Raw genomic sequence first — 22,702 nt, 5'->3', positions numbered from 1 at the left:
AAAATCCGCAATTACTTTTTGGGCAACCCAATATATATAGATATATAAATATATATGCTTACCCGATTGGCCCAATTTATCAAACCACGGATATTTAATAAGAATAAGTTTAATGGACAATGTTGGTGTTATTTAAATGATTTACAAAATGTATGGTTGAATAAATGAATAAATATGTGCGTTTGAGAGTGTAGAGAATTGTATTGGCATGTCTTTACTGTGTCGCAAGCACTGAACTGTGGTGGTTGATTGACGCATGTGCAGACCTATTATTCCTACAACTCGGCCGTCCTCCAGACTCATGTGTCATCATCGTTCAGACAATTGGGCCATGGTATCATGAATTTAGCGCAAGTTGTCGTATGTCGTGGTACTTCACTGCTACAAATCTTGATCATATCGTAAGTGTTGTTCGGTTTGTGATTCTACCAATTTTATATGGTCCCAGATACTTTGGTTTAAGCTTAAGACCACATCCTAATTCAGTCCGTTTAATTGCTACTATGTCGTTCTCGTTGTACTAAATCGAAGGTTTATTTTCGATTACAAACTCGTCTGTATTTCTCCTGTACGACAAGAATTTGTTGCTTTGCAGAATGTCGTATATCTTCTCGTTGTTCGTCATAAATAGCAATAAGTTCTTGATCGAGTAGTTCTTTCAATTTCAAATCCTCTTTAGTTTTCACCTTCCAACTATTATTTGAAATGGTATTGTATCTACGCTTCGCTGGTGTGATGAGTTTATAAGCTGTTGTTCAGCGCCAACATGCTTATACCACTTTCCTGGATCGTCGATACTCAGAAGGAAGTCCTATGGTAATTTTAATATTGGCAATGTTTTCTTCTTCACAGTAGGTCCTTAATTCATCACTCGTAAATGGTGATTCACGGTCGGAAATTGTCTTTGCAGGGTTACCAAATATGGTACTCTGAGTTGCTAATCGGGAAGTAGCATCTTTTGCAGAAGTTTTTATCGTGAGATTTAACCAAGAAAGTTTCCTAAAACTGTCGATCACGGCAAAAATGTGGTTATAAAGTTTTCTTGTTGATTGAAGAGGTCCGAGAAAATTGATATGGTAAGTATGTAATGGGGTGTCTCTTTCGGTATCGGCCTATGTTCACCTTCTTGCTTACGAAGTTTCCCGTTCGAAACTATACAAGGAATACAGTTCGATATCTGCTCTCTCTTCTAATTTTGGAATGAAATACTCTTTAGAAATCAACTCTTTTGTCTTCTTAACAGAGAAGTGTCCTCTCTCATGAGCGTTTCTAATGATCTCGCTACGCATTCCCTTTGGTACAACAATCAATTCGCAATAGTCAACAAGTGTGTACAAGATATCTCCTTTCATGAAGTAATTCTTAAAGTCGGGTTTATCTTTTAATTTTCTCGAATTACGGCTTATTTTGGACGTCATATTTTATTCGTTAATTATCATAATTGGATGTCTACTAAAAGCGTCTATATGTCTCATCTTTGATCCGGGGCGATGTTCAATAACATAATCAACGAGCAAACCAAGTACACAAATCACCCTTTTCTAGTATCTTTGCAAAAGCGTTCCAATCAGTGACTAGCTTAAATCGAGTTCCTATGAGATAGACTCCAAACTTCTTCAAAGCTTCTATGATTGCTAACACATCATGTTCATAGCTGGAATATTTCCTTTCAGCGTCGCTGACTCATGTGATAGACTGGATGAAGAAGGCCGTTTTCGGGGGACTTTTGCAAAAGAACCGCTCCATATCCATCCATTGAAGCGTCAAAATGACTTCAGTCTCATAATTCTTGATAAGTATTTTCAAAACAGGTGCATAACAAAAAATGTGTTTAAGTCTGTTGAAGGCCATGATCCGTTCGTCGTCAAATCTAAATAGTGTATCCTGTCAATGGTGAATTCAGTCAATGGTTTTGCTGAGTGCGAAGTCCGGTATAAAGAAGAAAAGAAGTCCTGAAGTATCCGGCCAACCCAAGAAATCGTTCTACCTGCTTGGTATCATTTCAGGTGACGGTGACGTTTGTTGATTTTCAATAATTTTGCCAAGAAATTGGATTCTTCTTTTCAAAAAGTGACATTTTAACGTTAAAAACGGCTAGTGAGTTGGTAAGTCCAAACGGCACTTTCAGAAATTGGAGTAATCCGCTGTGCGTAACATAGGACGTAAATTTTCGGCTATCGCTGTCAACATTGTCATGGAAAAATCCATTGCGTAAGTCTATGGTACTGAATATCATTGTGTCCTGAAGTCTATCGAGCTGATCCTCTATCAATGGTAGTGAAAAATTATCTTTCACGACGACCTTGTTGATTCTCCTTTTATCCACACAAAGTCTGTATGTAGAGTCTCTCTTCTTGACTCAAACAATTGGGCAACAAAATTCTGATTTAGATGGTTTAATAATACCTTCTTCAAGCCATTTATCAAATTGCTCGTCAACTACTGTTATTTCTTTCAGTGGAAGTCTCCGTGGGGTACAAAATATGGGTGTATCGTCAGTCAGGGTTATACGCATTTCTACGTTTGTCGTCAAAATCTTCTGAAGTGATAATATTCTGCTCTTTTTTCTCCGGATTCGCTAGCCATAGGATCTTGATCGATCTGATACTCTTCGTCGGTGCAAACGTCCATCTTGATAATGTTGTTTTTCTAGCAGTGTACTGTACACTAGGCGGCAGCCCTTGAGGGATGTCATCGGATCAATCCGGTACGTACAACCGGCTACCAACATCATAATACTATGAGTCTTTTCAGATACTGAATAGCCTACCTTCTTGATTTTCAGGCTGTCAGATGTTATACTGATCTCAGCAAATCTGCAGAATTCTTTTCCCAGAATTACCTCGAAGTCAATTGAAGAATTTGGTGTGACGTGGAATTTTAAATCATATTTGTCGTCTTCGATCTCCTCTTCAATGGTATAACTTTGGAAAATGTCGTTAAATCCGTACTTGGGTACCGGAAGCTTCCTCCAAGAAACCCATGAGTGTCGAGATGCTACTGAAGTCAAGAATGCGGCATATAGAGCAACCCTGCAATCAGTAGCAACGCCAGGTGAAGGAGAGGTATCGGGAAAAAGGAGAGAGGAGAAACGTCTATTCCGAAGAAAGAAAAAGGAAATGGAAAGACGTGAGTGAGATGTACAGGAGTCAGAATTAAGTCCGGAAATTCTTCCAATTAAACATCAAACCGATGGCTTTGGTGCAGGCACATCCTCCTGCAGAGACAATGAAGGAAATCTGGTAACTGACACAAATAACATGCTGAGGATATGGAAAGAACATTTTACCCAACTGCTAGTGTCCGACGTTGGCGGCGAAGAGCATATCGCGGAACCAATCAATGATGATGGTATAAAATGTTTACCTCCTAGTCAGAATGAGTTCCGAGTAGCAGTAACCCGACTAAGGAACAACAAGGCAGCAGGAGCCGACGGGTTACCCGCTGAACTATTTAAGACCGGAGGCGACACGCTAATAAGGCGTATGAATCAGCTCATCTGCACAATCTGGCTAGAAGAACGCATACCCGATGATTGGAACCTCAGCATAATATGTCCCGTACACAAGAAAAGAGACCAGAAGGAATGTGCCAACTACAGAGGAATAAGTCTCCTCCCCATCGCATACAAGATACTCTCGAGCGTACTGTGTAAACGATTAAAACCTAAAGTTAATGAGATAATTGGGTCCCATCAATGCGGCTTTAGGCCTGGTAAATCCACCCTGCACCAGATATTCACACTGCGCCAAATCCTGGAAAATACCAGAGAAGGACAAATCAAAACCTACCATCTCTTTGTTGACCCAAAGCCGCCTTCAATACTCCTTAAAGTTGAAAGGTATTTCAAGCCATGTCAGAGTTTGGTATCCCTGCAAAATTAACAAGACTCTGCAGGATGACACGTGCTGATACGGGTTCCTCAGTGAGAATAGGAAAGAATCTCTCCGAACCATTCAATACTAAACGATGTTTCAGACAAGGAGACAGCCTTTCGCGTGATCTCTTTAATATCCTGCTGGAGAAGATTATACGAGATGCAGATGTGAATAGATATGGCACACTAATCACAAGAGAACACATGCTAATCGGCTATGCCAACGACATTGATATTGATCATAGGTCGGTGACCGGAAGTAGTAACTGCAGCCTTTGAAAGAATCGAAAGAGAGTCGGTGAAAATGGGTCTGGCAGTAAATGGAGATAAGACGAAATGGATGCTTTCAACTTCCAAAAAGGCTTGCATAACCGATAAGATAAAGAAAATGGAGAAAGTTGGGAACCACAACTTTGAGACAGTCAGAAACTTTATCTACCTCGGCACCGCCGTAACCGAAACGAATGACACCAGTTTTGAGATTAAACGAAGAATAATACTGGCAAACAGATGCTATTTTGGACTAAGTAAGCAGTTTAGAAACAAGGCCACCTCTCGACAGACTAACTGTACAAGACACTGATACCACCCGTGCTGTTACATGGTTCTGAAGCATGGGTACTTGTGAAAACAGATGAGGCAGTGCTTGGAGTATTTGAGAGAAAGATTCTTCGTAAATTATATGGACCATTTTGCGATAATGGAGAATATAGGCGACGTATGAACCACGAGCTGTATGAGCTGTATGACGACGATAGCATAGTTACACGCATCAAAATACAATGGATGCGTTGGCTAGGTCATGTTGTCAAAATGGATGGAGAAGCTCCAGCAAAGAAGTCTTTTGAAGGCAAACACTGTGATACACGCAGACCGGGAAGACCAAAAGTCCGATGGAAAGATGAAGTGGTGGGAGACACCTCGAAACATTGTGTCAGAGATTTTAGAATGAGCGCAGAAGACCGAGCCGCTTCGAACGCCATTCTACGTTCGGCTAGTGGAACAAATATTCTGTCATAGCCAATTAAAGTAAAGCAAGTAATGGTATAACTTTATTCGTATTTGCGTTACTACCGAAGAAAGTTTGATTAAAACAATTTCGGTTTACCCAAACCATCGTAAACGGTTTCCTGTATTGAATAGCGCCAGTAAATCGTGTTATCCGAATTTCATATTCTTTCTCAAAATGTCGTCAGAATTTAATCGAACATTAAATTTATTAGTTTTCTTTATTTTCTCAGGGAAGTCTCTGGATATATGTCCAAATTTCTAAAATAAATCTAAAATACTTCAGTCTTTTCTGTTTGTCTTTACAAGATTTCGATGAGTGTACTTTCATACCGCAGTTAAAACACAAAATCGTATTACCAATTTTAACACTTGATTTGTCCGTGGAATCATTCTCTTCGCTATTGTTTCTATATTTTAGCCACATAACCTTATAAGATTTATGATTTTCGTTAAAATTAATTAAATTACGCGCACCCTTATAAAATTGTTTTATTTGATATATAGTCTTTAATACCTTCGGTGACGTACTGTATCAAAGCACTTTCCTCTATGGATCCACGCGATGCTAATTCTTCATATGCACAAAATATTCATGCACACTTTTCATTTCACTGTTCAAGGAAGATCCGAATTCGCTTAAAAGGGCTTTTTTTAATTTGACCCAAGTCGTGATACCTCTTGCCTAGACACAAATAGTTTCGCTAAGCCCGTCGGTGATTTATTTGCGAATACAAATTTCCTGAATTCATCCCAATTCATGACAGTTGCCATTTTCTCAAACTCTTCGAGCCACGTCAAACGACCGGATTGGTTCTTCGATGTCTCTAAAGTGACATTGAAAATCTGGATGCTTTCACGCATGACACGTTCCACTTAGGGATCCCAAGTTGGGATGAAAAGTCTACTTTTAGACTTCTATCAAAATGGCAAAAGTCGACTTTTAGACTTTTTGATTTTTCTTTGCAAAAGTCGAATTTTGCATTGGTCAAAAATTTGCAAAATTTTTTAAATAAGATACTACTATTTGCTATAAGTTTTGTAAACTTTTGCCTTAAGTTATGATCATTTCTTTGTATTTTCATAAATGGGAGGTATTAGGAAAAATTTTAAATACAAAATTGGAGCTTTTTATGTCAAACCACCCCGCCATCTTAAAGCCAATATGGCTAATATTTTTTACTAAATTTCAAAAGTTTCCACATTTCCGCTTATTTTTCCCTTTTTTTATATGAATTAAAGCTTGAAATCGGCTATATATATCCTATCCGACTTTAAACTAGTGTGTTTCTGAATGTTAAAACACAAGTAGAACTTTTATTCTCTATCACTTCTTCTATAAAACCAAAAAAAAAAAATATCTCTACTCTATCCGATTTTATATATCCGGCATAATCAACGAACATTTTTCAAAAATCTAGAATTTTCCAAATTGTGTTGTTGTCGTCACCATTAAACATGAAAAAAGTCCGCCTACCGAGTCTATCTAATCTAAATTTCATCTAGACTTTGCTAAATTCGGTGCAAAAAATCTCTATTTGCGAATATAGGAGTTACAATATAGAGTACTAGTCGATTCGTCCATGAATTTCGGTAAAAATACCGACAATTGAGGATATGTTAATATGGAACCTACACCCAAAGTTGGTCCGATATGAACCATATACGATATATTCGTATTTGATATGCTTAAAATGTGTAATCTGTAGATCGATCTATATGGTAGATACATCAAAATATGGAATGGGATGAGTATATAACTGTAAAATTGCAAATTTTGCCCATGAACATTCCACTAAGGAACAGGGGCAAACTTCTCACATATCAATGAGTGCAGTCCGATTCAAGTTAAAACTTAATGATAAGGGACCTCCTTTTTATAGCCGAGTCCGAACGGCGAGCCGCAGTGCGACACCTCTTTGGAGAGAAGTTTTACATGGCATAGTACCTCACAAATGTCGCCAGCATTAGGAGGGGAAAAACACCGCTGAAAATTTTTTCTGATGATCTCGCCAGGATTCCAACCCAGGCGTTCGGCGTCATGGGCGGACATGCTAACCTCTGCGCTACGGTGACCACCAACTATATACAGTATATAACTGTACCTTACCTTAATTGATCATTAGAAAAAATTTATTCCTCTACCCGAACGTAGAATAGATGCCCAAGCGCATCGATCTTCTGCACTTCTTCTCCAATTCATGACAACCAGTTTCGCGATGTCGCTCTCCATTTGGTCATTCCATCGGAGTTTTGGTCTTCCCCTTTTGCGTTTTCGTTCATGGTCACCTTCAGAAGACTTCTTTGCTCGAGCTTCTTTATCCATTCTGATAACACGACCTAGCCAATGCAATGTGAGTGAAGATAAATTCCGAATTTAACTAGTGGAGACACAAACCACTGACTTAACAGTCCTATGTTACTGCCATTAGCAGAGCACTGTTAAGGAACTTTGTAGGCAATTAATTAATAAAAAAAAGGATTTGTTCATAAAAAGGAAATTTCAAAACACAAAAAACCAAAAAAATATCTAAAAAATAATAAGGTGATCCAACATTAAAATTTAGTTCCCTCAATAACCGCAAGACGTACTAACAAGATAAAGAAGATTGTAAAATTGATTGATCCACTGTGCACAAATGGAAAATAGTAAGGCGATGAGACCGGTCTCAAATGAGAGCTAGGGAAGCCTAGTTTCTTATACATATGCACATATTTTCCAAATAATCGTCTAACTATCGAATTTTTCAAAAAAACTTGAAAAAATCGCTACATGACCTCAAAAATCTATTTTGTGTGAACCACTGTGCAAAAATGGAAAAAGTTGATACTTTGAAACCGGTGTCAAACGACAGCTTATGAAGTCTAGTTTCTAATCCAAAAGGGCCTATATTCCAAATAATCGTCTAACTATCGAATTTTTCAAAAAAATTCGCTACAAGACTTGAAAAATCTATTTTGCGTCAACCACTGTGCAAAAATGGAAAAAGTTGATACTTTGAAACCGGTGTCAAACGACAGCTTATGAAGTCTAGTTTATAATCCAAAAGGGCCTATATCCCAAATAATCGTCTAACTATCGAATTTTTGAGAAAAACTTGAAAAAAATCGCTACAAGACCTCAAAAATCTATTTTGTGTGAACCACTGTGCAAAAATGGAAAAGGTTGATACTTTGAAACCGGTGTCAAACGACAGCTTATGAAGTCTAGTTTCTAATCCAAAAGGGCCTATATTCCAAATAATCGTCTAACTATCGAATTTTTCAAAAAAAAATTGAAAAAATTCGCTACAAGACTTGAAAAATCTATTTTGCGTCAACCACTGTGCAAAAATGGAAAAAGTTGATACTTTGAAACCGGTCTCAAACGACAGCTTATGAAGTCTAGTTTCTATTCCAAAAGGGCCTATATTCCAAATAATCGTCTAACTATCGAATTTTTGAGAAAAACTTGAAAAAAATCGCTACAAGACCTCAAAAATCTATTTTGCGTGAACCACTGTGCAAAAATGGAAAAAGTTGATACTTTGAAACCGGTGTCAAACGACAGCTTATGAAGTCTAGTTTCTAATCCAAAAGGGCCTATATTCCAAATAATCGTCTAACTATCGAATTTTTCAAAAAAAACTTGAAAAAAATCGCTACAAGACCTCAAAAATCTATTTTGTGTGAACCACTGTGCAAAAATGGAAAAAGTTGATACTTTGAAACCGGTGTCAAACGACAGCTTATGAAGTCTAGTTTCTAATCCAAAAGGGCCTATATTCCAAATAATCGTCTAACTATCGAATTTTTCAAAAAAAAAAAAAAAAAAACTTTAATTGAATTAATTATTATACATTTGTGGATTAGTATACGCACCATCTTTTCAACCTAACCTGCTTTTGAGTTTCTGAACTGTATGTTTTTTTGTTATTTCAGAAAAGACAATTTACAACTTTTTGGAATACCTCAATTTACCTTAATATATTTATGCGAACTATTATTCATGTAGGTTTTTTCAAATGCTTTGAAGTTTTACATCGTAAATATTTAATTGGTTTTTTACCTTTTTAACATAAAATTTCCTAGCCTGGGTTTTCAAAAGCAATGAAAGATTTTGAATCCTTTTACATTTTTTGAATGAAAAGGTATGAAAGTTAAGCTGAGTACCTGCGTAAGCAATTTGACCCATTTGCAAATATCTTGATCATGTGTGGTGTAGGATTCCAAACACGTGTATTGAGTTTTTACATCAGCAGGTTTAATACTTTTTATCGTGAAATTTCCCTGCCTGCATTTTTTAATGAGGTGGTATGTTAGTAAAGTTTTTACCTGTGTACGCGACTTGACTCAAAATTTGCAAATATTTTGATCTTATTGGATTCTACCTGGCATTGAATGGTATTTTTTCCTATCTTTAAAATTACATTTTGGTTTCGATACCCTTTTCAATTTCTAATCTGTGTTTGATCAACCAAGCGAACAGTTGTAATTTGCAAAAAAATTAAAAATCTTCTTGTGAAAAGTCTTGTGGCGAATTTTTTCAACTTTTTTTTTGAAAAGTTCGATAGTTAGACGATTATTTGGAATATAGGCCCTTTTGGATTAGAAACTAGACTTCATAAGCTGTCGTTTGACACCGGTTTCAAAGTATCAACTTTTTCCATTTTTGCACAGTGGTTAACGCAAAATAGATTTTTCAAGTCTTGTAGCGATTTTTTTCAAGTTTTTCTCAAAAATTCGATAGTTAGACGATTATTTGGAATATAGGCCCTTTTGGATTAGAAACTAGACTTCATAAGCTGTCGTTTGACACCGGTTTCAAAGTATCAACTTTTTCCATTTTTGCACAGTGGTTAACGCAAAATAGATTTTTCAAGTCTTGTAGCGATTTTTTTCAAGTTTTTCTCAAAAATTCGATAGTTAGACGATTATTTGGGATATAGGCCCTTTTGGATTATAAACTAGACTTCATAAGCTGTCGTTTGACACCGGTTTCAAAGTATCAACTTTTTCCATTTTTGCACAGTGGTTAACGCAAAATAGATTTGTCAAGTCTTGTAGCGATTTTTTTCAAGTTTTTCTCAAAAATTCGATAGTTAGACGATTATTTGGGATATAGGCCCTTTTGGATTAGAAACTAGACTTCATAAGCTGTCGTTTGACACCGGTTTCAAAGTATCAACTTTTTCCATTTTTGCACAGTGGTTGACGCAAAATAGATTTTTCAAGTCTTGTAGCGATTTTTTTCAAGTTTTTTTGAAAAATTCGATAGTTAGACGATTATTTGGAATATAGGCCCTTTTGGATTAGAAACTAGACTTCATAAGCTGTAGTTTGACACCGGTTTCAAAGTATCAACTTTTTCCATTTTTGCACAGTGGTTCACACAAAATAGATTTTTGAGGTCTTGTAGCGATTTTTTCAAGTTTTTTTGAAAAATTCGATAGTTAGACGATTATTTGGGATATAGGCCCTTTAGGATTAGAAACTAGACTTCATAAGCTGTCGTTTGAGACCGGTTTCAAAGTATCAACTTTTTCCATTTTTGCACAGTGGTTGACGCAAAATAGATTTTTCAAGTCTTGTAGCGAATTTTTTCAAGTTTTTTTGAAAAATTCTATAGTTAGACGATTATTTGGAATATAGGCCCTTTTGGATTATAAACTAGACTTCATAAGCTGTCGTTTGACACCGGTTTCAAAGTATCAACTTTTTCCATTTTTGCACAGTGGTTCACACAAAATAGATTTTTGAGGTCTTGTAGCGATTTTTTCAAGTTTTTTTGAAAAATTCGATAGTTAGACGATTATTTGGAATATAGGCCCTTTTGGATTAGAAACTAGACTTCATAAGCTGTAGTTTGACACCGGTTTCAAAGTATCAACTTTTTCCATTTTTGCACAGTGGTTCACACAAAATAGATTTTTGAGGTCTTGTAGCGATTTTTTCAAGTTTTTTTGAAAAATTCGATAGTTAGACGATTATTTGGGATATAGGCCCTTTAGGATTAGAAACTAGACTTCATAAGCTGTCGTTTGAGACCGGTTTCAAAGTATCAACTTTTTCCATTTTTGCACAGTGGTTGACGCAAAATAGATTTTTCAAGTCTTGTAGCGAATTTTTTCAAGTTTTTTTGAAAAATTCTATAGTTAGACGATTATTTGGAATATAGGCCCTTTTGGATTATAAACTAGACTTCATAAGCTGTCGTTTGACACCGGTTTCAAAGTATCAACTTTTTCCATTTTTGCACAGTGGTTCACACAAAATAGATTTTTGAGGTCTTGTAGCGATTTTTTCAAGTTTTTTTTGCAAAATTCGATAGTTAGACGATTATTTGGGATATAGGCCCTTTAGGATTAGAAACTAGACTTCATAAGCTGTCGTTTAAGACCAGTTTCAAAGTATCAACTATTCCAAATAATCGTCTAACTATCGAATTTTTCAAAAAAAAATTGAAAAAATTCGCTACAAGACTTGAAAAATCTATTTTGCGTCAACCACTGTGCAAAAATGGAAAAAGTTGATACTTTGAAACCGGTCTCAAACGACAGCTTATGAAGTCTAGTTTCTATTCCAAAAGGGCCTATATTCCAAATAATCGTCTAACTATCGAATTTTTGAGAAAAACTTGAAAAAAATCGCTACAAGACCTCAAAAATCTATTTTGTGTGAACCACTGTGCAAAAATGGAAAAAGTTGATACTTTGAAACCGGTGTCAAACGACAGCTTATGAAGTCTAGTTTATAATCCAAAAGGGCCTATATTCCAAATAATCGTCTAACTATCGAATTTTTCAAAAAAACTGGAAAAAATCGCTACAAGACCTCAAAAATCTATTTTGCGTGAACCACTGTGCAAAAATGGAAAAAGTTGATACTTTGAAACCGGTGTCAAACGACAGCTTATGAAGTCTAGCTTCTAATCCAAAAGGGCCTATATTCCAAATCATCGTCTAACTATCGAATTTTTCAAAAAAACTTGAAAAAATTCGCTACAAGACTTGAAAAATCTATTTTGCGTCAACCACTGTGCAAAAATGGAAAAAGTTGATACTTTGAAACCGGTCTCAAACGACAGCTTATGAAGTCTAGTTTCTAATCCTGAAGGGCCTATATCCCAAATAATCGTCTAACTATCGAATTTTTCAAAAAAAACTTGAAAAAAATCGCTACAAGACCTCAAAAATCTATTTTGCGTGAACCACTGTGCAAAAATGGAAAAAGTTGATACTTTGAAACCGGTGTCAAACGACAGCTTATGAAGTCTAGTTTCTAATCCAAAAGGGCCTATATTCCAAATAATCGTCTAACTATAGAATTTTTCAAAAAAACTTGAAAAAATTCGCTACAAGACTTGAAAAATCTATTTTGCGTCAACCACTGTGCAAAAATGGAAAAAGTTGATACTTTGAAACCGGTGTCAAACGACAGCTTATGAAGTCTAGTTTCTAATCCAAAAGGGCCTATATTCCAAATAATCGTCTAACTATCGAATTTTTCAAAAAAAACTTGAAAAAAATCGCTACAAGACCTCAAAAATCTATTTTGTGTGAACCACTGTGCAAAAATGGAAAAGGTTGATACTTTGAAACCGGTGTCAAACGACAGCTTATGAAGTCTAGTTTCTAATCCAAAAGGGCCTATATTCCAAATAATCGTCTAACTATCGAATTTTTCAAAAAAAAATTGAAAAAATTCGCTACAAGACTTGAAAAATCTATTTTGCGTCAACCACTGTGCAAAAATGGAAAAAGTTGATACTTTGAAACCGGTCTCAAACGACAGCTTATGAAGTCTAGTTTCTATTCCAAAAGGGCCTATATTCCAAATAATCGTCTAACTATCGAATTTTTGAGAAAAACTTGAAAAAAATCGCTACAAGACCTCAAAAATCTATTTTGCGTGAACCACTGTGCAAAAATGGAAAAAGTTGATACTTTGAAACCGGTGTCAAACGACAGCTTATGAAGTCTAGTTTATAATCCAAAAGGGCCTATATCCCAAATAATCGTCTAACTATCGAATTTTTGAGAAAAACTTGAAAAAAATCGCTACAAGACCTCAAAAATCTATTTTGTGTGAACCACTGTGCAAAAATGGAAAAAGTTGATACTTTGAAACCGGTGTCAAACGACAGCTTATGAAGTCTAGTTTCTAATCCTAAAGGGCCTATATCCCAAATAATCGTCTAACTATCGAATTTTTCAAAAAAACTTGAAAAAATCGCTACAAGACCTCAAAAATCTATTTTGTGTGAACCACTGTGCAAAAATGGAAAAAGTTGATACTTTGAAACCGGTGTCAAACTACAGCTTATGAAGTCTAGTTTCTAATCCAAAAGGGCCTATATTCCAAATAATCGTCTAACTATCGAATTTTTCAAAAAAAATTGAAAAAATTCGCTACAAGACTTGAAAAATCTATTTTGCGTCAACCACTGTGCAAAAATGGAAAAAGTTGATACTTTGAAACCGGTCTCAAACGACAGCTTATGAAGTCTAGTTTCTAATCCAAAAGAGCCTATATTCCAAATAATCGTCTAACTATCGAATTTTTCAAAAAAACTTGAAAAAAATCGCTACAAGACCTCAAAAATCTATTTTGCGTGAACCACTGTGCAAAAATGGAAAAAGTTGATACTTTGAAACCGGTCTCAAACGACAGCTTATGAAGTCTAGTTTCTAATCCAAAAGGGCCTATATTCCAAATAATCGTCTAACTATCGAATTTTTCAAAAAAAAATTGAAAAAATTCGCTATAAGACTTGAAAAATCTATTTTGCGTCAACCACTGTGCAAAAATGGAAAAAGTTGATACTTTGAAACCGGTCTCAAACGACAGCTTATGAAGTCTAGTTTCTAATCCAAAAGGGCCTATATTCCAAATAATCGTCTAACTATCGAATTTTTGAGAAAAACTTGAAAAAAATCGCTACAAGACCTCAAAAATCTATTTTGCGTGAACCACTGTGCAAAAATGGAAAAAGTTGATACTTTGAAACCGGTGTCAAACGACAGCTTATGAAGTCTAGTTTATAATCCAAAAGGGCCTATATCCCAAATAATCGTCTAACTATCGAATTTTTGAGAAAAACTTGAAAAAAATCGCTACAAGACCTCAAAAATCTATTTTGTGTGAACCACTGTGCAAAAATGGAAAAAGTTGATACTTTGAAACCGGTGTCAAACTACAGCTTATGAAGTCTAGTTTCTAATCCAAAAGGGCCTATATTCCAAATAATCGTCTAACTATCGAATTTTTCAAAAAAACTTGAAAAAATCGCTACAAGACCTCAAAAATCTATTTTGTGTGAACCACTGTGCAAAAATGGAAAAAGTTGATACTTTGAAACCGGTGTCAAACGACAGCTTATGAAGTCTAGTTTATAATCCAAAAGGGCCTATATTCCAAATAATCGTCTAACTATAGAATTTTTCAAAAAAACTTGAAAAAATTCGCTACAAGACTTGAAAAATCTATTTTGCGTCAACCACTGTGCAAAAATGGAAAAAGTTGATACTTTGAAACCGGTCTCAAACGACAGCTTATGAAGTCTAGTTTCTAATCCTAAAGGGCCTATATCCCAAATAATCGTCTAACTATCGAATTTTTCAAAAAAACTTGAAAAAATCGCTACAAGACCTCAAAAATCTATTTTGTGTGAACCACTGTGCAAAAATGGAAAAAGTTGATACTTTGAAACCGGTGTCAAACTACAGCTTATGAAGTCTAGTTTCTAATCCAAAAGGGCCTATATTCCAAATAATCGTCTAACTATCGAATTTTTCAAAAAAACTTGAAAAAAATCGCTACAAGACTTGAAAAATCTATTTTGCGTCAACCACTGTGCAAAAATGGAAAAAGTTGATACTTTGAAACCGGTGTCAAACGACAGCTTATGAAGTCTAGTTTCTAATCCAAAAGGGCCTATATCCCAAATAATCGTCTAACTATCGAATTTTTGAGAAAAACTTGAAAAAAATCGCTACAAGACTTGACAAATCTATTTTGCGTTAACCACTGTGCAAAAATGGAAAAAGTTGATACTTTGAAACCGGTGTCAAACGACAGCTTATGAAGTCTAGTTTATAATCCAAAAGGGCCTATATCCCAAATAATCGTCTAACTATCGAATTTTTGAGAAAAACTTGAAAAAAATCGCTACAAGACTTGAAAAATCTATTTTGCGTTAACCACTGTGCAAAAATGGAAAAAGTTGATACTTTGAAACCGGTGTCAAACGACAGCTTATGAAGTCTAGTTTCTAATCCAAAAGGGCCTATATTCCAAATAATCGTCTAACTATCGAATTTTTGAGAAAAACTTGAAAAAAATCGCTACAAGACTTGAAAAATCTATTTTGCGTTAACCACTGTGCAAAAATGGAAAAAGTTGATACTTTGAAACCGGTGTCAAACGACAGCTTATGAAGTCTAGTTTCTAATCCAAAAGGGCCTATATTCCAAATAATCGTCTAACTATCGAACTTTTCAAAAAAAAAGTTGAAAAAATTCGCCACAAGACTTTTCACAAGAAGATTTTTAATTTTTTTGCAAATTACAACTGTTCGCTTGGTTGATCAAACACAGATTAGAAATTGAAAAGGGTATCGAAACCAAAATGTAATTTTAAAGATAGGAAAAAATACCATTCAATGCCAGGTAGAATCCAATAAGATCAAAATATTTGCAAATTTTGAGTCAAGTCGCGTACACAGGTAAAAACTTTACTAACATACCACCTCATTAAAAAATGCAGGCAGGGAAATTTCACGATAAAAAGTATTAAACCTGCTGATGTAAAAACTCAATACACGTGTTTGGAATCCTACACCACACATGATCAAGATATTTGCAAATGGGTCAAATTGCTTACGCAGGTACTCAGCTTAACTTTCATACCTTTTCATTCAAAAAATGTAAAAGGATTCAAAATCTTTCATTGCTTTTGAAAACCCAGGCTAGGAAATTTTATGTTAAAAAGGTAAAAAACCAATTAAATATTTACGATGTAAAACTTCAAAGCATTTGAAAAAACCTACATGAATAATAGTTCGCATAAATATATTAAGGTAAATTGAGGTATTCCAAAAAGTTGTAAATTGTCTTTTCTGAAATAACAAAAAAACATACAGTTCAGAAACTCAAAAGCAGGTTAGGTTGAAAAGATGGTGCGTATACTAATCCACAAATGTATAATAATTAATTCAATTAAAGTTTTTTTTTTTTTTTTTTTGAAAAATTCGATAGTTAGACGATTATTTGGAATATAGGCCCTTTTGGATTAGAAACTAGACTTCATAAGCTGTCGTTTGACACCGGTTTCAAAGTATCAACTTTTTCCATTTTTGCACAGTGGTTCACACAAAATAGATTTTTGAGGTCTTGTAGCGATTTTTTTCAAGTTTTTTTTGAAAAATTCGATAGTTAGACGATTATTTGGAATATAGGCCCTTTTGGATTAGAAACTAGACTTCATAAGCTGTCGTTTGACACCGGTTTCAAAGTATCAACTTTTTCCATTTTTGCACAGTGGTTCACGCAAAATAGATTTTTGAGGTCTTGTAGCGATTTTTTTCAAGTTTTTTTGAAAAATTCGATAGTTAGACGATTATTTGGAATATAGGCCCTTTTGGATTAGAAACTAGACTTCATAAGCTGTAGTTTGACACCGGTTTCAAAGTATCAACTTTTTCCATTTTTGCACAGTGGTTCACACAAAATAGATTTTTGAGGTCTTGTAGCGATTTTTTCAAGTTTTTTTGAAAAATTCGATAGTTAGACGATTATTTGGGATATAGGCCCTTCAGGATTAGAAACTAGACTTCATAAGCTGTCGTTTGAGACCGGTTTCAAAGTATCAACTTTTTCCATTTTTGCACAGTGGTTGACGCAAAATAGATTTTTCAAGTCTTGTAGCGAATTTTTTCAAGTTTTTTTGAAAAATTCGATAGTTAGACGATGATTTGGAATATAGGCCCTTTTGGATTAGAAGCTAGACTTCATAAGCTGTCGTTTGACACCGGTTTCAAAGTATCAACTTTTTCCATTTTTGCACAGTGGTTGACGCAAAATAGATTTTTCAAGTCTTGTAGCGAATTTTTTCAAGTTTTTTTGAAAAATTCTATAGTTAGACGATTATTTGGAATATAGGCCCTTTTGGATTATAAACTAGACTTCATAAGCTGTCGTTTGACACCGGTTTCAAAGTATCAACTTTTTCCATTTTTGCACAGTGGTTCACACAAAATAGATTTTTGAGGTCTTGTAGCGATTTTTTCAAGTTTTTTTTGCAAAATTCGATAGTTAGACGATTATTTGGGATATAGGCCCTTTAGGATTAGAAACTAGACTTCATAAGCTGTCGTTTAAGACCAGTTTCAAAGTATCAACTTTTTCCATTTTTGCAATGTGGTTCACGCAAAATAGAATTTTGAGGTCTTGTAGCGATTTTTTTCAAGTTTTTTTGAAAAATTCGATAGTTAGACGATTATTTGGGATATAGGCCCTTCAGGATTAGAAACTAGACTTCATAAGCTGTCGTTTGAGACCGGTTTCAAAGTATCAACTTTTTCCATTTTTGCACAGTGGTTGACGCAAAATAGATTTTTCAAGTCTTGTAGCGAATTTTTTCAAGTTTTTTTGAAAAATTCGATAGTTAGACGATGATTTGGAATATAGGCCCTTTTGGATTAGAAGCTAGACTTCATAAGCTGTCGTTTGACACCGGTTTCAAAGTATCAACTTTTTCCATTTTTGCACAGTGGTTGACGCAAAATAGATTTTTCAAGTCTTGTAGCGAATTTTTTCAAGTTTTTTTGAAAAATTCTATAGTTAGACGATTATTTGGAATATAGGCCCTTTAGGATTAGAAACTAGACTTCATAAGCTGTCGTTTGAGACCGGTTTCAAAGTATCAACTTTTTCCATTTTTGCACAGTGGTTGACGCAAAATAGATTTTTCAAGTCTTGTAGCGAATTTTTTCAAGTTTTTTTGAAAAATTCTATAGTTAGACGATTATTTGGAATATAGGCCCTTTTGGATTATAAACTAGACTTCATAAGCTGTCGTTTGACACCGGTTTCAAAGTATCAACTTTTTCCATTTTTGCACAGTGGTTCACACAAAATAGATTTTTGAGGTCTTGTAGCGATTTTTTCAAGTTTTTTTGAAAAATTCGATAGTTAGACGATTATTTGGAATATAGGCCCTTTTGGATTAGAAACTAGACTTCATAAGCTGTAGTTTGACACCGGTTTCAAAGTATCAACTTTTTCCATTTTTGCACAGTGGTTCACACAAAATAGATTTTTGAGGTCTTGTAGCGATTTTTTTCAAGTTTTTCTCAAAAATTCGATAGTTAGACGATTATTTGGAATATAGGCCCTTTTGGATTAGAAGCTAGACTTCATAAGCTGTCGTTTGACACCGGTTTCAAAGTATCAACTTTTTCCATTTTTGCACAGTGGTTCACGCAAAATAGATTTTTGAGGTCTTGTAGCGATTTTTTCCAGTTTTTTTGAAAAATTCGATAGTTAGACGATTATTTGGAAAATATGTGCATATGTATAAGAAACTAGGCTTCCCTAGCTCTCATTTGAGACCGGTCTCATCGCCTTATTATTTTCCATTTGCGCACAGTGGATCAATCAATTTTACAATCTTCTTTATCTTGTTAGTACGCCTTGCGGTTATTGAGGGAACTAAATTTTAATGTTGGATAACCTTATTATTTTTTAGATATTTTTTTGGTTTTTTGTGTTTTGAAATTTCCTTTTTATGAACAAATCCTTTTTTTTATTAATTAATTGCCTACAAAGTTCCTTAACAGTGCTCTGCTAATGGCAGTAACAGAGGACTGTTAAGTCAGTGGTTTGTGTCTCCAATAGTTAAATTCGGAATTTATCTTCACTCACATCTAGGCTTCGCTAGCTGTAATTAATTGCCTACAAAGTTCCTTAACAGTGTTCTGCTAATGGCAGTAACAGAGGACCGTTAAGCCAGTGGTTTGTGTCTCCACTAGTTAAATTCGGAATTTATCTTCACACACATCGAGTCATTTGGGTAATTTTATCAAGTTTTTGGCTAAAATTCGATAGTTAGACGATTAGTTGGAAAATGTTTGCATATGTATAGGAAACTAGGCTTCCCTAGCTGTCGTTTGATGCCGGTCTCATCGCCTTACTATTTTCCGTTTTCCCACAGTGGTTCACGCAAAATTTACTTTTTCAGTTTTTTTGGTAATTTTTTCAAGTTTTTGCCTAAAATTCGATAGTTGGACGATTATTTGGAAAATGCGGGCATATGTATGAGAAACAAAGCTTCCCTAGCTGTCGTTTGATGCCGGTCTCATCGCCTTACTACTTTCCGTTTTCCCACAGTGGTTCACGCAAAATTTACTTTTTCAGTTTTTTGGGTAATTTTTTCAAGTTTTTGCCTAAAATTCGATAGTTAGACGATTATTTGGAAAATGTTTGCATATGTATGAGAAACTAGGCTTCGCTAGCTGTCGTTTGATGCCGGTCTCATCGCCTTACTATTTTCCGTTTTCGCACAGTGGTTCACCCAAAATTAGCTTATCGAGTCATTTGGGTAATTTTTTCAAGTTTTTGGCTAAAATTCGATAGTTAGACGATTATTTGGAAAATGTTTGCATATGTATGAGAAACTAGGCTTCGCTAGCTGTCGTTTTATGCCGGTCTCATCGCCTTACTATTTTCCGTTTTCCCACAGTGGTTCACGCAAAATTTACTTTTTCAGTTTTTTGGGTAATTTTTTCAAGTTTTTGGCCAAAATTCGATAGTTAGACGATTATTTGGAAAATGTGGGCATATGTATGAGAAACTAGGCTTCGCTAGCTATCGTTTGATGCCGGTCTCGTCGCCTTACTATTTTCCATTTGTGCACAGTGGATCAATCAATTTTATAATTTTCTTTATGTTGTTAGTACACCTTGCTGTTATGAGGGAACTAAATTTTAATGTTGGATCACATTATTTTCTAGATCTTTTTTTGGTTTTTTGTGTGTTTGAAATTTAATTTTTATGAACAAATACTTTATTTAAATTAATTAATTGCCTACAAAGTTCCTTAAAAGTGTTCTGCTAATGGCAGTAACAGAGAACTGTTAAGTCAGTGGTTTGTGTCTCCACTAGTTAAATTCGGAATTTATCTTCACACACATAAATAAAAGTGGACCGGCCGGGACAATATGGGATTCAAATGAAAGGTATTTAAGGGTAGAGTCAGAATTTCATAATAAAAGTTGGGTCCAAGTACCTGGGAAGCCACCCCACCCTCAAAACCCCTTAAAATAGGTTTATTTGATGATCATGCCAATATGGGACTCAAATGAAAGGTATTCGGGAGTAGATTACGAATATGGTCAGGAATTAGGAATAGGCTTTATAATTTATTGATAACGGAAGGGGGCGGACCCTCCACCGTTACCCCAAAAACACCACCCAAAATCTAAAGTGGACCGATAAGGACAATATGGGTATCAAATGAAAAGTATGCGGGAGTAGATAACGAATCTGGCATACAAATTCATGTCGAAGTATAGAAGGTCACCCCACCCCCACAAAAACGCCCAAAATGGGCATATTAGCCGATCCCGGATATATGGGACTCGGTTTGTTTGATCCGTATAGACTTATTGTGTAGGTTGGTCTAAGAGGAAACATAGGCTATATAATTTTTCAGTATCGGAATGGGACGGACCTTATGTCAAAAACACAACCCAAGATCATAAGTGGACCGATCGGGACAATATAGGTATCAAATGAAAGGTATTGGAGACCAGAAAATTAATATGGTATTAAAATTTGGGTCCAGGTGGCGCTTTCCTCCTAAAGATAGGTCAAATGGGTTATTTGACCCATTATGACAATATGGGACTCAAATGAAAGGTATTTGAGAGTAGAAAACGAATTTGATATCTAATTATGGAGCCAAGTGTTTTGGGGTACGCCCTAATGAACCCCCTAAAACGGAACTTCATTTCCGTTGTGAATAAAGAACGCATTTGATTTCCATATTTGAGTCGAAAAGTTTGAGGTGCCATCCCTACCCTAATGAGAACATTACCCTAAGGAAGAACATTACCACCAGGAACCAAGAAGGGGCAAATTCTCACGCACCAATGAGTGCTTTACGATTCAAGTTTAAACTCAATGATAAGTCATCTTTTTTTTTATGGCCGAGTCCGAACATCGTCCTGCAGTGCGACACCTCTTCGGGGAAAAAGTTTTTGAATGACCATGCATGGCATTCAACCTCGCAAATGTCGCCAACATTAAGAGGGGATAAAACCGCTTTGTCCGATGTTCTCGCTAGGATCCGAACGCGTTCAGCATCATGGCACGAATTCGATATCCACATTCAGGGCGAAGTGTCCCCACCCTAAAAAGATATTAAAGAGTTAAAAGAAGGCGCAGCGGAGTGGGCCCGGTTCGGCTAGTAAATCTTAAAGTGTGTCCGTGTACTCAAAAATTTGTGCAAATTTGCTGAAGTTACTGAAGTCGTTCACTTTCTTTATTTGCCAGCAAAAGAAAGCGGGAGAGCGAGCAAAATTTTCGGAGTTTGGTAATTGGGAGCTTGCATATTTCTACTGGAGGTTTTTTTTCAGCACAAATTTGCAGCATCAAACAGCTGTTTTATGAAAACCAGCTGATTGATACAAATAAATAACCAAGGAAAGTAAAGGTTGCGCTTAAATTATTATTACTTTAAAAGTACTCGAACAGACCTATAGTAGCTCTGCTCGTAAGTTAAAGGTACAAACGAATTTTACAAAGTTTTTAGTCATTCTCCTGTGAGCTGTTATGTGAACTATTTGCCAATAAGTTTTTCTTCAAAATAAAGTCTTTTTCCTTTCTAATCAACTAAATTGACACAAAAGTATACCTTACTCTAAATCTTCAAATGTGAGCATATCGTTGCACTTATTTGGAAAGGTACCATTTTATATAAAGTACAATATAATGGGACAAACGAATATATTTCGAAAGAAGCAATTAATAGAGGCTTTTGAAGGCTCTTCTTCCAGGTGTTATATCTTTTACGGTGCAAATAAAATGTAAGATCTACAAAAAAAAAATCTAATAGGGAAAACTATTACTATTTTGTAAAATAAAGATAAAGTGTTTGGAGCACAACATTAAAGCAAATATTTAAATTTGTTATTATTACTATCGCATTTGAGGAAATTCCAATGTTACTTGCGGTGATTGGAGATCCCCTATGTTTTTTTGATAATTGTTATTTTGACTACTACTGCGACGTAGTGGTTGAACACTTTTCGGTGGTGGTGAACTACACTTTCGGGATGTTTGTAGAATATTTTTCTCAAAATTGCCATTGTAGAAGTGATGAAGACGTTGTTGTTGTTCTTGCAGATGGGGAGTGCGATTGTGTTCTTTGAGGTGCTGGTAAAGATTAAGCTCATGGCCATTCCGATAGGACGAGCGAAGAGGACTTGCCATCAAATCCAGGTTACAATCCAGATCATCGTATTTAAACTTTATATCTTCCTGCATTCTACTTAAAGCTGATTGTGTCCTTGAAAGTTTGAATCCTCCATTGCAGAATTCATACGATCCATCCTCGTTACTTTGGTCAATACCAAGGTTATCATATGAAAACATTATTTTCACTCATTTAGGATAGGTGCATTTATTTTGCATTCGATTTTCTTGACATAATTGACACAAATTTTCCCTTGAGGAAAACATCATCAAGTAGAAACAAATATAGCAAACATTTTTTTATAACTGAAATTCCACGTAATGTATGCCTCATTTAAGCACATCGCCTTGAAGAAAAAAC

At 35.3% G+C, this 22,702-nt stretch overlaps 1 protein-coding gene across 5 annotated transcripts in view; it reads right to left on the bottom strand.

The window, feature by feature from the left end:
- LOC106091953 (tubulin monoglutamylase TTLL4) overlaps positions 1–22,702 on the bottom strand; it is a 179,011-nt gene that overhangs the window by 155,694 nt on the left and 615 nt on the right. For 4 of the 5 annotated variants that reach the window (XM_059364270.1, XM_059364272.1, XM_059364273.1 and 1 more), the window contains exon 1: positions 22,067–22,530. The exons of the other annotated variant lie outside the window; for it this stretch is intronic. In XM_059364270.1, the coding sequence (XP_059220253.1) occupies positions 22,067–22,521 (455 nt within the window). In that variant the 5' untranslated portion in view covers positions 22,522–22,530. Of the gene's footprint in view, positions 1–22,066; positions 22,531–22,702 lie in introns of those variants that run through there. 5 annotated transcript variants of the gene reach the window in all.

The sequence above is a fragment of the Stomoxys calcitrans genome, chromosome 3 (genome assembly GCF_963082655.1).
Source record: "Stomoxys calcitrans chromosome 3, idStoCalc2.1, whole genome shotgun sequence".
Taxonomy (NCBI): Eukaryota; Metazoa; Arthropoda; class Insecta; order Diptera; family Muscidae; genus Stomoxys; species Stomoxys calcitrans.
This window is presented reverse-complemented; position numbering and strand designations above follow the sequence as displayed.